Source organism: Alligator mississippiensis, chromosome 1, assembly GCF_030867095.1.
Source record: "Alligator mississippiensis isolate rAllMis1 chromosome 1, rAllMis1, whole genome shotgun sequence".
NCBI classification, from domain to species: Eukaryota; Metazoa; Chordata; order Crocodylia; family Alligatoridae; genus Alligator; species Alligator mississippiensis.
Genome location: NC_081824.1, coordinates 109817022 through 109839376, shown reverse-complemented (window position 1 = coordinate 109839376; position 22355 = coordinate 109817022). Strand labels below are relative to the sequence as shown.

Genomic DNA, 22355 nt, shown 5'->3' with positions numbered 1-22355 from the left:
CTACCAGTTGAATTAGGCAACTCAGAACTGATCATTGTACAACAATCCTTCATTTTATTCTTTCAGTAAAACAGTTAACTAATATACACACAGAAAGCATTGTTAACTAGTGTTACATAAACCACAAAAAGTGTTATTATACTAAACAGTGAGATAAAAGTCTATTTTTTTAAACTTTTAAAAGGTACCAGATTAAAAACACTTGAAATTGAAATTGCATATATTATGGAAATAGAATACATGCCTGCACACATAGATTCAACCAAGGAATAGGACAATCTCTGGAGAACAAAGCATACAAGTATCCTTGCTACCCTAGTGCATCTAATTTCTAGAATGGCAATTATTCCAGTTGTTTTTATGATGTGCACCTGTCCATAGGGAACTGAATTAAGACCAAACCACCAACTTACCAAATGCAGCACCCTGGGAAAAGTTAGAGCATGAATATAGGGAGAGTGGGAGGGAGCTCTGTATCTGATCTCCAAAAATATAAGAGAAAGTTTCCAGTTGTTTGTTTCAAGAGCTTTGCCATAAAATAGAGTGTATACCGGATTCAATTTGAGCTAGAATTCATTGTATAGTCCTCCTTAATAGGACTCTCAAGCTTAAAATAATAGGAAGGGAACAAATTCTGATGAGGCATAGAACTACAATAAAAAACAGAATGGAAATTATATCATCTTCCCTCGCCCCCTCAATTTCTTCTTCACAATTAGGGTGTCCAGACTATGGAACAACTTCCCCCAAGAGGTGTTGCAATCATGTACCCTAGAGGTCTTCCAAGACAAGACTGGACAGACACCTGGCTGGGGTCACCTGACCTCAGATGTCTTTCCTGCTCATGCAGGGGGCTGGACCCGATGATCCTATGATTCTAATTTGTCAGTGAAAGAAATCAGGCACTTCAGAAAATTTATACATAGAATAGCAGCAAATGAATAAAAATTGTCACTGCAATTTTTTTTTTTAACCTCATGGCATATCTTGTATAAACAGGGTCACATAAGATTCAAAATTTTTCATTAAAAAAAAATCAGATCCATAATAGGTAAGCTGCATTTGGTATAGCTACACCAACAAAATTATGTATATTTACAGTATCCAAGGAGTTTGTCTACAATAACTGAAGTTAATAAAAGTGCATAAGAGCAAGTAGGATTAGAGAGTTCTTGATTTTCTAGCCTCGGCTCTTCTTCAAAGTAATCTGAAAAAGAGAAAAGATATTTATCATTATTCATATACTCAGGGCAATTTAAACAATATAAATCACTGAGAAATTTATACCAAAAAAGAAATATTTGAAATAAAATGTATCTTCTGAAGCATAATTTATTAAAAGAAAAAAGTTTGCTAAATACTACTAAGAAGCATCAGTAGATCTTTTGCTATATCCCTTAATGAGCTTACTCCATTACAGTACTGTCTTAGTCATCATGTGTGTTTGTAGTGCTACTGTGATTAATTTTTTTTGTTTGCAAGATCTTACTTATTAAATTTTATGTCAAGAGTCTAGTACCTTGGAAGGACATTCTTTGGTTTGGAGTTTAAATTTGAAAGTGAACTTCAAAGCCAGTCAGGACCATTTAAGTGTTAACCTTGTTAAGCAAAGGCAATTTCTCTTTCCCTTCTTTAAAGAAGAAATTGATACAAAAATCCATTTCAAATGATGTTAGGAGTATACAGTCAAAAAGCCTCCAACTGCGACATTAACTTGGCTATGCTGAACATCCTGTGTATTTTCTGGTACTATGGTAACAAAAATATATCAAATCAAACATTTAACCAGAAAAATAGGAATGTAAGATATAGAAAACATAGCCCATTGAGTTTCAACTATGTCAAAGCTACTCAGGCTTATTCTTCTTTTTTGTCCAATCTTACTAAAAATGGTTGAATAAATGACTTAGGATCTGCAAGAGACTGGAGTTTCTGAATTACAGCACTGAAGTGCTCATTGTGGTATTAACTGAGGTACTTAGAACATTATGCAATGTGCACCATCCCTTGTTCCCATTATATTGGAGCTTCGTTCCCTACACACACAATTGTGATGTGGTAAAATATAACAGCAAGTTCCTACCCACAGTCCTTTAAGAATTATTTCTGTCATACTCAGTGGGTGCATCTACACATGCAATTAATGTGACACAATAAATTCCAGAGCTGATCACACTGGAATCAACTGTTCCCAGGCACAGTATCTACACATGTGCCTGGGACAGCAATAATTTGAGCCAGGGTAGTGCAGGCCCCTGGCTGGCTGGCCTGACCAGGTGCAATTAGCATGCCTGGTCAGTCTCTACATGCTTTACAGTGGAGTAAAGTACTCCACCATAAGACAGTACTATCCTACAGCAAAGTTAATGTTTACAGCACCATAATAGCAGCACACATGTAGACCGTGAGGCTTTACTACAGAGATATACCATGCAGATCCACTCAGCAACTCACTAAGTTCAATTGTTTTTCCCTCAAACTCCCTCAGCTGCTCTGTGGCACGCAAAAAAACCCCTAAAAAACCAAGATAGAGTCCACTAACATAGAAGGTGGTAGGCTGAACAGTGGAAGGAGCATCACATGCCCTCTATGAATATTTACTTAGAACTGTATAAAATAATTAAAGAAATCTGATCATATAGGCCAACTGATTAGCCTTGGATCAATATTCTTCACCTCATATCTGGCAGTCCCTAGGTAGGACTCACCCTATTCTTTTAGTTATGGTCAGCAGAAAAACTCAGCTTGACTCGTTAATGATATAACAGCATTTTCACACAAAAACCTTTCTAGTTTGGAACTCCTATCCTTGGAGCCAAGATTTAGAGGCTAGAGAGCTTCAAACTAATGGTCTTAGTTTTGGAACTGTGGTTTACCCAAAGACATTAACAGCTGGCCCAAGGTGAGTACTTAAATACCTAAATTTGTTTGGGATTGGCAAAATCTAGCTAAATCTCCAAAGTGGGCCAACCTAGTAGGAGTTCTCAGAATACACTCAATACCAACTGGCATCACTAAGAACAGCCTCTACAGCCACTTCTTTAGAAGAAATGGTTGGCAGTGCCACCAATTGCAATGCTATAGTATTTACCTAGAAACCTAGACACCTGGAATCTGTGCCCTCTTCAGGCTGTGGGATTAAAACACACACCTCACCTTCTAGATTTCCCTAACCATTAAGCTATAAAACAGGGGTGATCAACCTGCAGCACTTGTGCAATAAATGAGGAAGGAGGCAGCACAGTGAGAGAGAGAGCAGGGAGCAGAAACCAGAACGGCAGATCAGGGACCAGGTAAGCGAAAGGGACCAGCAGCACTCAGGAAGGCAAAAGAGTTAATTTATAGCATGAGTGCCAAAGTTTGGCCCCATTGCTATAAATTATGCTAAGATTCTCTATTGCAGTGCAGTGAGGCCAGTGTGCAGAAAGTCACATGGCCAGAGAAAGAGAAAAAACAAGAGCCCATAGCTCAGTAGTGTCAAAGAACCAGCCCACAGAGCCCTATCATCTGGCCCTCAGTGCTGCCCATGGGTCTCAGTGTTGACCTACATGCTGCACATAGTGCCTGTGTAAAATCAATCCACAGCAGGTACTGGATCCAGCATGTAGGGCCAATATGCAGGCCCCGCTCAGTCCGCAGGGCCAGCTCTAAACCATTCATCCAGGCCACAGGTCCTGATGAATTTGACAATCCTACTATAGCTGAATCCTGACAGCACAGCTGTGGGAGGGGTAATCTACACTCAACATTGCTTCTGTATTTTATCCAGTAATACTGAATAAATACACAATCAATCACTAGAGCCAGTGCTCTCATAACCAGACTAAAAAAAGTTATATTCCTTGTACTCTCTTCCTTAGACCATGAATTTTTCAATACAGCAGTCCTGCTGCAACAGAAAGAGCAGATAGTGGTCTCAGCCCAGTCTTGCTAATAGCCAGTGATTCCCATAAGATGCTTTTAAGTGTTCCAGAGGGTGTCACACAATCTTAGATGTGCAAACACCTACAACTGATTCACAAGATAAACCCAGATATTTCAAATAATCCGCAATGTCAAAAAAACATGAACAGATAGAGTAAGGAGTGGAAAGCAGAGTGGCAAATTGTACACAGTACTGTGGTCTTTCTGAATTCTATGCAACATAGGAATCGGTCTATTCTTTTTCTGTAATCAAGAAATGAGTGAAAACTAAGACCTGGCATTTTCCAAATGGATGCCTTGAGAACCACTGGCTTAGTGGCTGGGCACTCTCCCAAGAGGCAGGGATGGGAATTCGCAACCCTTCAGGCTGAAGTCATTAAACCCAAGCCTTCCTACTTCCAAGTTAATCACTCTAACCACAAGGTTATTCCACAAAAGATGGACACTACAACTATTTCTATTCTTTTAAAATACAGTTTGAAAAAGGAGTACCCAGTCACCTGAATATGAAGGGACATGTGAGACATCCAAGTCTAGATATAGGCTGTGCTCAGGGCCACACTCACACTCACACTCTGCCATGAATACCAATCAAATGAGTAGTTTGGATTTCTAAATTCCATTTCTGGAAAGCGACATCTAACTTTTAGGAAGCTCAGTGTGACCAGGCTGAAGTCCTAGTTTGGGTATGGGTCTAGGTGTTTAAACAAAAAGAGGAAAGTTAAGTTTATTACATTACCTTTGCAGCAGATATAACATGCTCAAGTTTAATTATTTTGCTTTTACTCTCAAATGCATTTATTCTGGCTTCTTCTGCTAATCGATGAAGAAATAGTAAGAAGTTCAAATGGACCTTTGAAGGAAAAAAAGATCAAGTTAAAAAGGTTTCCAACAAAATGCTTACAAAACAGTTGTTTTATGTTGATTTAACAAACGTATAAGAGTCATCAGTCCTTAAGCTCAAAACATATAGCAGACTATTTCTGAATTCCTACATTTTCCTGAAAACCCTTCAAGTCAGGTATGATTTAGTTTTCTAGCCCTTCACATTTCTTGCTGCAAGAATCTCCAGCACATGTACTTTACATTTTAAAATATGTTTAGGATTTCTCTCTTACCAATTACATTTCAACAATACCCAACTTCCCAAGTCTTCTCTAAAAATCTTCTATATACGAGTAGGAACTACCCTTTTACTTAGAGATGCACACAAAATTTGCTAGACCTGACTCTACTTCTTGAACTACTACTACTACTACTTCTTGAGAGCACACTAAGTGCTGAACATTTACTTTCAAATGTGTTCAGAGATACCTTTTTATCTGATATTCTCTAGTAGCTGAAAATAAGGAACAGCTGCTAGTACGATATGAACATGGAACTTCCTACTACCATCAAGTGGTCCACAGACCAGTTTGAGGGCTTCTGTCTAGATTCCCATTTCCAACTTTGCAGTGTAAACGAACAAAGGCTAAATTAAAATTCCAATGGAACTGGAAATTCTCTACCAGCAGAAACTGGTGCCACATGCTTTCTGTATCAACTGACCTCCCCATAGGTCAAATGCAACAGTACTAAACAGGCACAAATTAGTACAGTCTAGAGGTTGCTGCAGTTCACACTGGAACTAGCATGGCTACACCTAAGGAACAAGGAAGGAAACGTTGAGTGACTCCCACCTTTCCTAATCTTGCACATGGGATCATACAAATCTTGCACATAGGTTATTTCATTAATCAGTGGAAACTATCCTTTCTTAAAGAAGCTGAAGCAATAGAAAATGAGTACTAGATTAGTGAACAAATTTTAATCCCTTACATGTAGCATCTCCTTTCCCACAGGGAAGACAGTCTCAGAGCAACTAAAGAAAGAAGGAACTAAACTAGATCATATAAGTTAATGTGTATTGTCATTAAAAACCTAGTCCTCAAAAAGTTACATGTGCAGCATGAAATAACTTTATTCCATTGTACTCCCACTGAAGTTAACAGGGCTGGTCTTTTTTAAGACAAGAACATGAAATCTGTTATATGCTTTCCTTAATTACTAATGTGCAATTTCTACTGATATGAATAAAAATTCTCTCAACAATCAGAGGATGCACAAACTTGTTTTAAACTGATAAGCATTTAAAAGCATGTTATGACCACCATGCCTGCATTCTATAGTGCAAGCTATCTAAAATGTGATATAACACATTAATAAATTTCAGTTTTTTAAACTTCACTAACACCTTACCTGGACCTAAATGTAAAATGGTTGAATATTAAAATTTGGTAGAATGCTGAACAGGTTATAGTGGCAAGAGACAAATACTTCCCTTATTTTAATTTTGTCTTCATATTTCTATGCTTTTATATAATGGAAAATGTTTGTATACGTTTCAATATGTATACAAGTCTACAATATGTTTTTAAAATATGTTTTGCACCAAAAAGTTAACAGCCCACTAGAATACTTGTCTAATATCACTTAAGCATAAGAGAGAATAGGCAAGAAATTGTTTGTACCTATTAAATGCATCTGTCCCGATAAACTAAAAAATAAACAACAAGAGAAAGTACCATTCAGAATGTATTTACTGGAAACATTTTGGCAAGAGACATGCAACACACGCAGAATCTACTGTTGAGGACAGACATATTTTAATGCTAGTGTGACAAGCATACCACATGGATGAAATTTTTTTATCTGGTGAACTACATAAATATTAATGTGCAACAGATACTTCCAAATGATGCCAACTTTCACATAAATATATGTACTATATAAAAAGCAGACATTCTTGCAGGTTTGCTTGGCAAACTATCAAAGCCATTTTAATCTGATTAAAATATTTTAACTACTCATGCAGAGACTATTTGAAACAGTCAAACAACAGTGGCACTAAAATAATGTTGAATGTAAGAATCTGGGTTACTAAATGTATCAACATGGGGATTAGATTTTTGGAAGTCAGTAACTGCACACATTTTCCACATTTGAAATTCATAAAGAAATTGAAAAAGAATCCCTTCTGCTTAGATGTATACTCTACTTGAGTATCAAAAAAGGAAAGACTGTATTTTAAAGCCATCTTTAGAAGAGAGTTGTCTTTCTACCACACAAGGGAAACTTCCATTAAAAATAAGAGAACAGAGGCAGAGAACTTTTCCCTGAAATCATTGATATAAAAGACGAATCACTGTTGCATCTAAAAAAGAAACAGAATGTGTCTCAATAACGCACACAAAATTAGCCAATATTCCACATAGTTAAGTTTTAATACAACTGTCTGTCTGCCTCTGCCCCATCCCACTTGTACTGGAGTAAAACACAGCACGTGTTAGGCAGAAAAGGAAACAATCCTACCATAAATAAAACAGGAGAATGTCAAGAGAAAGGCAAGATAGTTAGATGCTGTCAAAGTTTGTCTGCAGCCATTATATTGCTGTGTATTACATTAATATTCCTCATACACAAAATATACCAAACAAGACAATTTTGAACTACTCATTAGGATCACCATATTTCATAGCAGCACAGTATGCTGCTATAAAATTATACAGAAGCTACATATTTTAGGTATAAAGGCCAAATTGGTCCTCTGCTGTTATTCTTTATTTTACCCCAAAGAACATGCACAGAAAAAGAAGAAACAGTGAAAACTACTGGACAGGGCACTGCCAGCCCTGTAACATATCCTAGATGTGGTATTAGAATAGTAAGTAACAATTCATTGTAAGGGAACTTTATCCATTGATATTATTGCCAGTTTCTTCCATAATTTTAATCTGCCTACAAAGTCAAGTTTTCTTTAGATCACAAAGACTACATGGAAACTAGAGGTGCACTGATATATTGGTCCATATTGGATCGGCACCGATAAAAGGAAAATTGACATTATCAGCCATTGCCTTTTTTTGCCCAGAGGTGTATGGGGGCAGATTGAGGCCACCCCACAGTGAGGGAGTGGGACTAGGTTTTCATAGTTGGTAGGATCGGAAGGGACCTAAGTAGATCATCAAGTCCAACCCCCTGCCATGGGCAGGAAAGAATGCTGGGGTCAAACGAACCCCGGCAAGGTGTCTATCTAGCCTCCTTTTAAAGACCCCCAGGGTAGGAACAAGCACCACTTCCCTTGGAAGTTGGTTCCAGATCCTAGCCGCCCTGACTGTGAAGTAGTGCCTCCTGATATCTAGCCTGAATCTACCCTCCATCAACTTATGGCCGTTACTCCTTGTTACTCCCAGTAGCGCTCAGGGGAACAGGGACTCTCCCATTCCCTGCTGGTCTCCATTGGCCAGTTCATAGACAGACACCAGATCCCCTCTCAGCCTCCTCTAGTGGAGGCTGAACAGGTTCAGATCCCGTAGCCTCCGCTTGTAGGGCCTGCCCTGCTGCCCCCTGATCATGCGAGTGCCCTCCTCTGGACCCTCTCAATGTTGTCCACATCCCTCCTGAAGTGCGGCACCCAGAACTGGATGTAGCACTCCAAATGCAGCCTGACCCATGTCATATAGAGGGGAGGATCACCTCCTTGGACCTGCTCGTGATGCATCTGTGGATGCATGACAAGGTGCGGTTAGCCTTCCTGACTGCATCCCCACATTGGCAGCCCACGTTCATCTTGGAGTCTATAATGACTCCAAGATCCTTTTCTGCCTCTGTGCTGAAGAGGAAGGAGTTCCCCAGTCTGCAGATATGCTGCTGGTTCTCTCCCCCTAGGCACAGTACTTTACACTTGTTAGTATTGAATCCCATCTTGATCTCATCCACCCACCCCTGTAACCTGTCCAGATCCAATTGCAGCCTGTCCCTCCCTTCTAGTGTGCCCACTTCTCCCCACATCTTAGTGTCATCTGCAAATTTGAACAAGGTGCTTTTCACCCCCTCGTCCAAGTCGCTGATGAAAATGTTGAACAGTGCGGGCCCGAGGACCGAGCTCTGGGGGGACCCCACTGTCCACATCCCTCCAGGTCGAAAATGACCCATCCACCACCACTCTTTGGGTGCGGCCCTCCAGCCAATTGGCGACCCATCTGACTGTGTAGGCATCGACACCACAATCTCCTAATCTTTTAATGAGAATGGGGTGAGAGACAGTGTCGAAGGTCTTCCTAAAGTCCAGGAAGACTACATCCACTGCGACACTGCGTCCAAGGATCTTGAGACCTGGTCATAGAAAGCCATCAGGTTGGTCTGACAGGACCTGCCTCTAATGAACCCATGTTGGTTGCCCTAAGCATACAATCCCCCTGCTTGCCCCTCGCAGATGTGCACCTGGAAAATTTTCTCAAAGAGCTTCCCCAGGACCGAGGTAAGACTAACAGGCCTATAATTACCTGGATTCTCCTTCCTCCCTTTTTTGAAAATGGGGACCACACTGGCCCTTTTCCAGTACTCTGGCACCTCGCCAGAGCACCATGAGTGCTTGTAAAGCTGTGCAAGGGGTCCCGCAATGACCTTTGCTAATTCCCTCAGCACTCTCGGGTGGAGATCATCAGGACCTGCTGATTTGAACACGTCCAATCCCACCAGAAGTTCCCCAACTAGGTCCTCTATGACCCTGGGCCTGGCTGTGCCTCCCCTGGGACTATCAAGGATCACGCTGGAGAGGATGACCTGGTCCCTGCTCAGAAAAATGGAGGCAAAGAAATTGTGAAATAGGTTAGCTTTGTCATCTGGTGAGACCACCAGATTTCCTAGTGTGTCCTGCAGATGCCCCACATTACCCAGAACCTTCTTTTTACCCCCTATATATTTAAAAAAGGATTTCTTGTTATCCTTGATCTGGGTTGCTAGTCCCAGTTCCATCTCCACCTTGACCTTCCTAACAGCCCCCCTACAATCCCAAGCAACAGAAGTATAGTCCTTCCTGGTGATGGCCCCTTCTTCCATTGGGTGTACGCCTCCTTTTTAGCTTTGAGACGTTCCTGAATACTTTTGGTTAGCCATGGGGGCTTTTGAGCACTCTTGCCCATTTTGATCCATGCTGGGATTGTCACCCTTTGGGCTTGGAGGATCGTCTCCTTCAGGAACGACCACTCTTCTTGGACTCCCAACTCCCCACCCCTCCAGGACCTCAGTGCCTCCCCGACTAGTCTCCTTAGTTCAATGAAATCCGCCCTCCTGAAGTCCAGGGCTGCTATCTTGCTGCAGGCCTTTGCCACCCTGTGCTGGATGGTGAATTCCAGTAGGCGATGATCGCTATTGCCCAGGTGATAGAGCACCCACGGTCCCCTTACTAGGTCGTCACTTGTGGCCAGGACCAGGTCTAACAAGGTATTTGCCCTGGTGGGACTTGTGCAGGCTGGGAGCAGTCCGAGGCTTTCAGGGGCGCGCGGCGGGCTGTGGCCAGCAGCCCTGGCACGTGGGTCAGGGAATTCGGCACGGCGGACTAGAATTAGGCACGGACACGTAGAGGTTGATTAAAGATTATTTTACTTACACCGTAGATGGTCACGGTGTAGGCAGGAAAACTTGCTTGCGTTGCAGTTACAGATAGGAAAGAAGAGAGGACAAGAGTTCTAACCGCGAACTCTGGTCCAAGGCCGGCTGAGAGCTCTAGAACCGCGAGCCCGTCGAATCAACCGGACGAAATGACCCGAGAAGAGCTCTGGATACCATGATGAGAGCCCGAAAGGTAACTCTCCACGAAGCACGCAGGGAAGGGTACATCAAGGGATCAGGCGGCGACGGGGAGAGGCTAGAGGTTGATCAGGCCCCTATATCCTTCTTAAGGCACACACTGGGTTTGTTAGGCTCCACAGCACACTTAGAGTTCTTCACGAGATGTGAAGTCCTCCTTCTCCTCCTCCACGAGACGGTTGTGGAGTCCTCCAACTTGGGCAGAAACTGCTCTAGCCTCTTATACAGCTAGCAAGCCAATCGCTAGCCGCCACGTGGGAATAATTTAGAAACAGCCAATAGTGGGTCACAAATTTACATATGGGTGGCGGGAACTCCTTTGCACCGGGGTTTTCTCTATGCAACTGAGAATTGTACCGTGCAAAGAAAGCTCCATGTGGCGGGAAATAATTCTGCAGTGCCGAAGCACACACAAAATCATACCCTTTGGGTCATGACAGGACTGTGCACCTCCTGGGTTAGACGGAGATCCTGTAACAGCTAGAAACCTACGTGAGCGGTCAGACCTGGCTGACTCTTCTTCCCAGCAGATGTCCGGATAGTTTAGGTCCACCCACGATGACCACAGCCTTTGACTTAACTGCCTCCGCGAACCAACCTGAGAATTCCCGGTCTAGATCTTCTCCCTGGTTGGGTGGTCTGTAGTAGACCCCCACCGTTAAGTCCCTTTCCCCCCAACCCCCTTGTATTCTGACCCAGAGCACTTCAGTCTGCCCCTCCTCTGATCCAGTGCTGCTCGTTGAGGATGTGAATTATTCTTTGACACAGAGCGCCACACCCCCACCTTTCCTCCCTGTTCTATCCCTCCTATACAGCCTATAGCCCTTGATGTTCACCGCCCAGTTGTGCGTTGGATCCCATCACATTTGGGACAGGGGCAGGGGCTGTCCAGCCAGGACAGAGCCACAGGCAGCTCGTCCAGGGCGGCATGGGGGGGGGCTCCCTGCCACTGTGTGCCCCCCCCAGGGGAGGCACAGGGGGCATGTGACCCCTGGATTTGTGCATGGGGTGAGGGTGGGCTGCCCGCTGCAGGCTCAGGGCCATGGGCTGCGTCAGCCTCTTCCCAGCGGTGGGCTGGCCTAGGCTATGCTCATGGCAGGTGGTGGCGGGGCAGGACAGGCAGCAGTAGGGGCACTGGGAGGGGAGCTAGAGGGTGCGCTACAGCCACCCAAAAGTTTGCCATAGCATAACATCTTTGATGTTTGAAGATGAAAAAGTAAACATCTGCCAACTATTTTGAGAGGAATACACCTAAGACTAACGGGGCAATACAATGCAAGATTTTACATCATCATTTTTAAAAATTGGGACTATTACATTTTCATCCAATGCCTTGAATACATGCCTTCTAAAATAATTGGATTGAAATTTTGGGTAAAATTGGACACCACTAGTCAATGAATGCCTCAAAGATTTCTGGGGGAAGAAACTCAAGGCAAGGGGCCTTTTATTTCTCAGTGAGGATATCTCTGACTTTACTGTCTCACCTCTAAAAGTCAATTAATCTGCTTGTAACTTAAAAAACATTTCCTTTAATGAGGAGTTACCATTTCCTTCATCATCTGTAAACTGCTAAACTTAAAAAGAAAATAAAACCCCACAAAATCTAAAATCCATGCATCTTCAGGAACATACATATCAGATATTAAGCTCTTTTTTTTTGGCCCTTTGGCTATTTGCAGTTTTGTTTGCTCTTTACAGAAATAAGAGGAAAATAGATCTCTCCATTAATGGGAATTTTAAGTACTGGGCTAATGAGGAAAAAAATATTTGGCTTCTTTAACAATTCACAGCCTGCCCTATACTCCTTAGGTATACTTGTGTTATCTGCACAAAGAATACACGTCAAATCCAATAGAAGGCAATCAGGGCTCATAGTAGAGATAGTATCTGCTATTAAACCAACAAGATTTTTCAAAAATCATCTCTACTACGAGTCCTGATTGCCGTTTCCTCTAGACCAATATGGCTACAACCTGGAAATCCAGTAGAATCATCTTGTTTTGTGCTAAGGTCCACTGCTTCATTTTATCTTTATCATTTCCTTTATATGATCATATACTATTTTGTTTTAATTTTAGTATAAACTGATAGAATGAATAACCTCACTGTATTTCTTTAGCAAAAATTCTAAATATCAATGTTATTTTATTATATATACACTTTTATTGTTCATTTAATTGTACTGCTTTGGTGAAAGCTGTAAATAAACTATTACTCTGACAGTGGACATTGTGGAAAAGTTTCAAATGTAACTGAAGTGGAAGAGTTTTCTGGAGTGAAATGTCTCTGCCCATTCATTTATTTTAGACTCAGTGGCAATACTAAAAATAAAGCCAATTTAATATCCAAATTAGTTTTGGGGGCATTGGAAGTCTCAATAGCCACTCTCACTTCCGTACATTTATTTTTAAAAAATTACATAATTAGACATACCACACCCCTATGCCCTTAAGTACTAAAGAGAACCCTTCCACCTCTCCCATCTGGAAGTTCTTTAATTATGCTCTGGCGAATTATGCAATTATGAACCAGTGCAATTTTGTGCATAAAATGTATGACCGCACATAATTTTGCATAATTTAACACTCCAGCTGGGGAGCCCCATGTGGAGGCACCAAGCGTGGTGCTGTGTGACTGGACTTCTAGTGAGTGGGGAGGGGAGGCTCCTGCCTGCAACTGGGGGGGGGGGGGGGGGTGGCAGGCGGGGATGTTTTGGGTAGGCTTGCTGGTATGTGGGGTTTGTGGGACAGCCCAGGGGGGAGGGGCAGAGGGGACATGGTGCAAGAGCACCTGCCACCAGTAGTGGCAGTAGCAGCAGGCCCTCAGGGCACTCATGTTCATGGCAGGCAGAGCCCCACAGCAGCACTGCTGAGTTTCAGGGGTTGCATGAGGCAGCATGCTGGCACAAGCCTTCAACCCAGACTGGGCTGGCTCCGTGCCAGCTCTTGGCGCTCACAGCACTGCAGGTGGGAGCCATGTACCATCGGGCTGGGCTGGCTGGCTCTGTGCCTCCACATGGGGCTTCCAGCACTCCAGCAGGAAGCCAGATGCAGAGGCATGGAGCTAGCCCAGCCCAATGGCACGCAAATCCATGCCTCCATATGCAGCTCCCCACAGGGTTGCTGAAAGCCCTCACGTGGAGGCATGGAGCCCATCCGACCTGATGGTGCACAGCTCCTACATGCAGTGCGGCAAGCCACAAGAGCTGCCATGGCGCCAGCCCAGTTTGGTTTGAAGGCGCATGCCAGCCAGGCAAGCCAAGCCAGCTCGGTGCCGCCATGTGCAGTACCTGGAAGCCAGCACATAATTTTCAATTTTTCTGCACATTAACATTCTTACTTAACACCAAAGAACCATGCCTAGCTTCCAAAAGAAGGCTACAGAGAAAGGCTCAGTGGAACTTATTATACAAAGAGGACATCAACCCTACAGAAACAGCTTCTAGCATGTTCAAGGTTCATTAGCATGCTAGATGGAGAAAGGGAGAGAATCCTTTAAAAGAAAGACTACAAATATTAAAAAAGAAAATACTATATTCAAAGCAATGGTATATAACAAGTCAGTTAGCAGACCTTCTTTTCAATGGGCTGGCTGAGTAGCCAGAGATCAAGCTTATATTAAAACATTTGCATAGGTCTTTTGGTAGTTTCAGCTAGATCAAGAAGGGCTGCAGTCTGAACCTGATTTGTATTAGTTAAATAAAAACGTACTTTTAAAACGACCTACCCTGTGCATAGATACTTTTTATGCAGCTCTCAAGTACTTATTAATCTCCTCTTTAAGCATCTTCATTGCTGCCCAATAGACATCCTATTACATTAATCATCCATAACTACATATTGCAAAGTACTTATACATTTTTTCCAACTCAAAAAAAAAAAAAAAAAGATAACCTAAAAATTATTAGAACTTATCTGTTACATAGAGTGCATGTAACACAGTAATTGAGTAAACAGAGCAAAAGTGGAACCTGCAAGTGTTGAAGTGACTTCTGAAGCAACACCTACTCTTGATGTAAAGTTGAGAGAGTGCAATTCAGGAAGGTGAGAAGTAAGACTTTATATAGTAAATTTCACAAATATCATAAGGGCTTGCAAAATCAGCACTTTCATGGGTATATCAGAAGAGCCCTAATGTATGCTCCTACACCACAATCGGAGCATGAGAGAGAGAAATTACATGCACAGATTTTGGCCACCTGGACAGCTTTTGTACTGAAGTGGCTGACCCTGATCTTTTTTTTCAAAGGCTGTGAATAGTCATTCAAATTTCTAAGTGGTTTAGTCTTGTTTAGATACTAGCCTTTTCAATATCCACGGTGTACATTATAGCCATCCTTCTGGATGCCAGGATTTGAGTGAAAAATATACGCACAGGTAGAATAGCCAGAAAACTGTTTTCAAACCCTCTTAGGCATAATACATAATCATATTATGGAATCTGTGCTCCTTGCTAAAATCTGATGCCGGTCACTACACAGGCACTTAACTGGGTTTTACTTGCCAATTCAGAAAAGCAGGAAGTTGGTAAGTATTAGTCTCGGTTAAGTGTTATCAAGGACCATCACATATAAACTGTCACTTTTGGACATTCTACGAATGAAAATCTTCTCTTTATAGCACCAGATGAAATAACTACACACTTACAATTTTTACAGATATGATCAGTACAATGTTTAATTCTGAACACAGTCGATCCCACATAATTCTAAACAGAACAGTTCTTGGAATATAATGTTACAGGATAAGGTTGTTCACATTTCGTGTACACCATCTGCATGATTATATATTTCTACTTTTATCTGAATGTGAGTTTCAAGCTCTCCGCATACCAGTTTCCAGAGCACTACCATATACACTACATGGAATATACATTTAGAAATCTAGGAAAGACATTCTGCAATACCGCAACCCTGAACTAAACATCCCATTCTAGTCAGCATTTTCAGGATATGTGAAAAAGCATAAGCAAAACAAACATCTGCATCCTGCCAGAAAAACACAGTAACCTGTTTGTTGCAAAGAAAAGGGAAGAGATTCTTCCAAAGGCAGGAGGCTGTACTCTGCTCTTACTAAAACATGACAAGGTGAATTAGAACCGGATGTTCAACGTAGTGGTGCGGTACTGCACAAGGTTTTTCCTTGAATTTTAATCGTATCTTCCATCTAGTGTAAATGGCAGCACTCTAGAGACTAGTATGTGGAGAACTTGAAACTAACATTCAGATAAAAGTAAAGATATATATAACAGTGTTTCTCAACCTGTGTGCCACGGCACAAGTGTGCCGTCAGAAATGAACAGGTGTGCCACAGAATTTTGCCATGGCAATGAGCTACACTAGGTATGAGGATAGGGAATGCCTTAACAGGTGTGCTGCAGAAAATTTTTATTCATGTAAGTGTGCCTTGGGCTGGAAAAGGTTGGGAAGCACTGATATAGAAGAGACATAACAATAAGATTTTGATTTGAAGAACATCCAAGCATGACAATCATCTACATGATGGTCCTTGACATACGCTGAGCTGTGACTAATACTTACCACAAAGCTGCTTAGCATGAAGTCTCTGGAGAACTAGCCAAGCAGCATAAGGATGTCTTCCTGTGAGGCAGAGCTATTTACAGCAGCAATTCTCTGCTGCGGTGCTGTGCACCAGATCCTTTAAAGAGCACCACAAGCCATGAGGAGATACCCAAGGTGTGCAGAGATAAACAAATAATGGCAGGCCCAAGCTTGTCTCTGTCTGGCCGTTCCCCAACCACCACTGCAGCAGGGCTAGGCAAGATGAGTGCTGTAACATAGGTTAAATTAGTTTCCGAAGCTGTAAGCCACTCAATTCAGTAGTTAGGGAGAGATGCCTCTAGCACAACGACGTTCAAGGCCACTTCTTGAAGTACCGCCTGTGCCACAACCCACTGCAACTGCCTTGGGGAGGCGACACCCCCCTCAAAGCCCACCGCCGTGGGCCACAGACCAGCCCGCCGACCCCGCCCCACCGCGGGAGATGGGGCACCAGGGCGGCGGGTCCCACAGCTGCCTCCTCCCCGCCGCTAGGCTCCCCCGGCGCGGACCTCCTCGCTCCCCGGCCTCAGGGCAAGCTCCTGCAGCCGCTACGCAGGCCCTCTCCCCCCTCCACATGAGGCAAAGGGGTGCGGGGGCCGTGCAGGGAGCCACCCCAGGCGCCGCGCCGCGCCCCTCACCAAGAACTCCATGTTGGTGGCCAGGCGGAGTCGCGGCTTGTGCTTCTTGATGAGGCCCCGCAGGGTGCTGCGCGGCGCCGCGCGCTTCATCCAGGCCCAACGGCCGCCGCCAACCGTCGCGCGCCCAGCAGTTCGAACTCACCGCCGCGCAGGCGAGCCTACGAGGGGGCGTGGCCTCCACGTCGCAAGCCCCGCCCCCACTTCGCGGCGATCCGGACCTGGCGGAGTGGCAGCTTCCGCCGGAGTCACGTGGCCCGGGCTAAGCTTCTCTCTCGCCCGCCAACCTCGGGAGCGCTGAGCTCGTCCCAAATCCCCTGGGGAGAGGCGGGCTGGGAGGAGGTTGAGGCCCTGTCTGGGCAGAGCAGCACGGAGGGGCCCCCGTTTGCTTGCGCCTCCCAACCTAGTCGCAGACTACCCCCTCTGTGAAACCCCAGCATGACCCTCCCCAGCCGCCGGCAATGTGCTGTTCCATCCTCTGTTCCTTATGACCAGTTCCAAAAATGAGGACACCTGGCTGGGGTGCTAATATGATTGTGGAGGGGGGCAGAGACATGCCCTTACTCTGCACTTACTCCTCACTTCCAAGCCATACCACCCCCCACCCACCCCTGCTGTGCTGCTGCCCTCACTCCAGCCCACACTCCACACCGCCCCTGCTCTTGCTGGTGCCCCTCACTCCCGACGTGCAACCCAGCCAGCACTGCCTGTTCTCTGCTCTCCTGACCCTCACTCCCAAACCACAGGCCCCCCCAACCCTCCTAGTACCCCTCACTCCAGCTCGCCTCCCCCTGCTCCCCACCCCCAGCCCTGCAAGCATCTCCTGGCTGCCCTGCCTGTGCAAGCACAGGCACTGGGATGGCCCAGGCTTGTAGCTACTTGCTGCCCCTTCCCCACTCCCTTCCCCTGCTGGAGGAGCAGGTGCCCCCTGCCCTCCGCACCCCTGCAGCCCAGTGCTGGAGTAAACTTTGATGCTGAGCAGAGCAAAATCCTAAATCCCAGACGTGCATTGATATTTTTTAAAAATGTCCCAAGGAGATGGGAGGATGCAAAAAGAGGACATGGCCAGGAAAACCTGAACATGTGGTGACCCTACTTATGGCAATCAGAGTGATGGGGCAGTGATGGGGCTGGGCCCCACAGCTATGGCTGTGGGGCCCAGCCTCCAGCCTCATTTTGGCCCCAGTCCTCCAGCCCACAGGGCTCCCCACAGGTTTGGAAACTTGGCAGAGAGGGAGGCAGCCATGGCAGCATTAATTGTTTTTCCCCTGCTGCCAGATTTCCAGATGCATGTGAAGTCTCTGCAGCGTCCCTGTGAAGGCCTTAAGAGAAATTGCAAAAAAAAAATTCTGCAAGCTTTTGGGCTCATGCGCCCTTCATCAGGCTCACAGTTTGTTTGTTTTTTTGCAATTTCTCAGTTGGTCTAATAAAAGGTATAGTTTTGAAACCAAGAGTTCTAGATTTTGGCATTTCTTTTTTAGCTGACACTTCAGATTGAGCCACTAGTGCTGAGCAACTAGTTCCAGAGACTGTTCATGAATATTTGCTTATATGTTCCTTGGTTGTGTCCATGTTGTTTCTGTGTTCCCTTGAACAATTGAGTTTTACTGACACTTTTTCCTGAGGATTAGACACCCACTTTTCCCCAACCATATCCCACACCCAGTTCCAAGAGGGGGAGATACAGGAGCTGTCAGTCCTGGCGACCTTCAGACAGGTGATTAAGGTAGCCACAGCAAACCAAAGCAGATGGAGAGAGCACCAGAATCTGGTTCCTTACATCTGTGTGATCATTCAAATAGCTCAAATTATGCATTACATCATACCTTAGCACCCAAATTAACATGCAGTTGGTAGGATATCATATGTTCCAGGGGAAAAAAGTCAGGATTTCACACAGAGAAATGAAATTTCCAGAAGTGATATTCTAGTATTGCGCTTCTTATGGATTGTGAGAGATGTCTGAAAATTTAAATAGAACATCAATAGGATAAGCATGATGTGTTTATTTGAATGTTAATTAATCTTATTTTCATGTATTCAGTATTAATCCTCAAAGAGCATGGGTTTTTTGGTAAGATGCAAGGATATGAATCAGTATCAAAATTCACTACTATGACTCCGTGTTTTAGCTAATTTTGCTATAAATGTAGTTTTGTGAATTGGAGAACAGTATCTGAAGAACAGGAGCAAGCTTAGGCTTGTGATTTGCCAGCTCTGCAGGATTATTCTGCTGTCTAAAAATCACACTATTTTTTCGGCCTTAATCATCACTCTTTATCAGTCTATACCAATTATAAAAATCCTGGAGTTGGTGTTTCCTATATTCTTTTGTTGATGGTGCAGGGGCAAGGAAAGAACATAAATTATTTTTCTGCAGCTTAACTGCAGCAGTTGCAGTTACTGTCTCAGTAGTACTGACAGCAATAAACGTAAATTAAGTGGGTATGACGCAAAGGCCTCTTTTGGATCCTATACTTACATGTACTGCAGTCTGCACACACAAATTTCCATTGGCATCAGTAATAGATGAACAGGCTGACTGGCTGAAGTAAATTAGAATAATTCCATTGGCCCTTACATCTGATGGGGATTTGGTCATAAAGATAATTTATGACCCACAAGAAGCTGCTATAGGCAAAATATCAGGTTTTCTCACTATAACAGCATTTTATGAGTTTGAAACTTTTTAATGATCTTTATACACAACAGATGAGATAAGAAGAACAATGAGTGTGCTTTGACATGCTTTTTATCTGGACTTACCCACAGACAACAGTGCTTTAATAGAAAAACTCTGATGAATACTCTTTAATTTTTCTTTGCCCAGTTAACTTTATGATCTGTTAATGGATGTAGTGTTCATTTTTGGTTATGAAACATAGTATTTATTATCATATATCTGACTCAAGCCCAAATTATTTGCCAAATTTTCATTCTCTGGCATTGAAAAAAAATGTTGCAAAGCACAATGATTATCATTATTCATGAGCAAGGAGCTGAAAACTCACGAGATAAAATATATTAAGTAATTTTTTTTGTTTAATTATAGGTTCTGTGCCAGTAGAAGAATCATATCATTGATTTTAACGGGGAAAACTTGCCCTTAAGGATATTTTTAATGTATTCCCTCTGGCAGTAAAGAATCATGTAAATTTAATATGTTCCTTCCTTGTGTAAAAATTTAATCTAAAAATTGACATCTAGATGTAAAAGTAAAACAAAAAGCGACATTTGTGATTTCTATAAATTGAAGCAGTACATTCTAGTAATTTACTACATTAATTATATTATTTATGGGTAATGATATCATTTATATATATCAGCAAACAACAACTGTTTAGTGGTTTAGATTTTTTTTTAAACAGTTTACATTCACTACACGGTGGTGCATTATAGAGAAACTGTGAAAAACTAGAAGTTATACTAGATTTTGATTCTGAGACATCAATTAAGTTTTTCTTTAAAAGTTTTGCCAGAATCCATAATGTTTCTGTGTAAGGTTTCCATACAATAGCTAAGAGGAAAATACAAAATATATGCAGTGAATTTTGAAAAAGCTGAAATTACAAGATGTGATATTTCAGTGCAATTTTATGAAAAATCTGCAAGTTCTCATCTTTTCCTAACTCAAAAATAGGATGAGTTTCACATCCATTTCCAGCTAGAAATAATCCTAGTTTCAAGCAAAAATCTCCAAATCTGAAACATTTAAAGGTTTAAAAAATGATTATTTTAATAATGAATTACTTCATTAACTTAGTTATGAAAAGGTGCATTAGGTAGGAGGCAGACTTCCTCTTACTTTTCCAGCTGTAGTATAACCCCTTACCACTCTTCCTGCCATGTTAGGCTTTCCTTTAAAGACATAACTTAGCTTTTAAAAATAGTTCTGGAAGAAATCATTAATTTGAATAGCAACATGCATTTAGGACTTCCTAAAAGGATGAAGTAACTTCTACATTCTTTTCTGAATAGATTTATTACATCATCATCATAATTTTGTGACTTTTGCGTCTTTAGTATTTTGATCTTATAAAAACTTACCATAACAATGCTGTGACTAAAAAGAGACATACCTACCCCCTAATATTAATGTACTGCAAATCAAGAAATATTATTGGCCATAACTTTTCAATGAAGCAGTATATGAATTTTAAGACTGCCTTTCCCTCTTATCTAAAACATTGGCTAATGAATTAAGTTATATATAAATTATATAAGATTAAGAAATGAAGATGGTGAAAATACTGGCTTGAATAAAAAGGTTCTTTTCAGTTTATGTTTTTTTAAATAAGACAACGTCGGTCCCAGATTACATTTATTCTCTCTTTCTGTCTTCCGCATCTATGGCTTTTGAATATATCAACAGTGATATTTTGGTACTTTCCTGATTTTGGCATTTTACCAATTCATTACTTTACAAAAGAAATCTTACTGAAGAAAAGTTGAACATTAGATTTCATCATATATATGACATTTTTAATCATTATCCATATTTCGGCTTAGCCAGGTCTATTTGTATTTCTTTTCTGGTCAAGTGATGAATGTAAAGTAGTTAATGGTGCTAATCCAGTTTCAACTGTTGTTGGAAAACTTTGAAACATATCCTGCATATGAATGCCAATGCCTAAACTTTTTTGATGTGTTGTCAGTGATGACAAGATATCTCCAAAACAGAACATAGCAATCCAGCAAAAGTAAACAATGCTATGATGTAGATGATAGGTTTGATCATAGCTCTTAGAGATAAGTAGAGTGGCTCTCCATGTATTCCATCTGTATATTTCTTTTTTGTTTTGGCTTGACTGTAGGATAATTGGTATTTAGCAGTGACTCTTACTGCTAAATATCAATACAGATATTAAATAAAGAAAAAATAAAGAAAAGATTTATATCTTTCATCCACAGAACTAGTCTGTTGCATTGAAAGAGAACAAGTATTATAGTTGCCACTAATTTTAATAGAGCAAATACTAGAAGCTCAAAAGTTAGAATGGTTGTGATCATATACTTAAACTTCACAAAAAAAAAGAAGGTAATATTTAGAGTCAGACAGTTATAACAAATGTCTTTTTTCCCTTCAAAAGATTTACCATGTTTATTTTCAGGTACCAAAATTAGACACTATAAAATTCATATGGGGATAAAGTTTAAAGATTTACTAGAAATTTATGATAGTGGTTAGTCAGAAAGGATTGGTACCTGGGTTCCAGCCCTGCAATATGTAATATATATTTAGACCTCTGACATGGTGCATAGTCTATAGGACTTTGCAAAGGCACAAAGTGTTAGGGTAGACCAGAGGGTTGGTCCAAGGGGATATGCTAGAACAGGGGTTACTGGAGAGAGCACCGAGTTCAAGACAGGTGTCAGTCTGCATCTGAAGTATCAAGCTGGGGCTCACAACAGAATCATGGTTGAGGCAATTCAATGGTCATACTAGTCTCTGCCTGGGACAGGAACACTTAGAAAAAGACAGGCAGTAATGAAATAATGGAGGATGGGAACTGATGGGCACAGTAGTCGGAGCAGACACAGACAGGAATCCAGCCAAGAGTGAGGTACAGGCTACACAAGGTACAGGCAGGAACTAGGCAGAG

At 42.3% G+C, this 22355-nt stretch overlaps 1 protein-coding gene across 1 annotated transcript; it reads right to left on the bottom strand.

Annotated features, from left to right (window-relative positions):
* Positions 1–31: 31 nt before the first annotated feature.
* CENPW (centromere protein W) lies at positions 32–16933 on the bottom strand. The gene is made up of 3 exons (XM_006266643.3): positions 16756–16933; positions 4664–4777; positions 32–1207 (listed from the first exon to the last, which is right to left on the bottom strand). The coding sequence occupies exons 1-3, from the start codon at positions 16843–16845 to the stop codon at positions 1181–1183; spliced, it is 231 nt and encodes a 76-aa protein (XP_006266705.1). The 5' UTR covers positions 16846–16933; the 3' UTR covers positions 32–1180.
* Positions 16934–22355: the final 5422 nt, after the last annotated feature.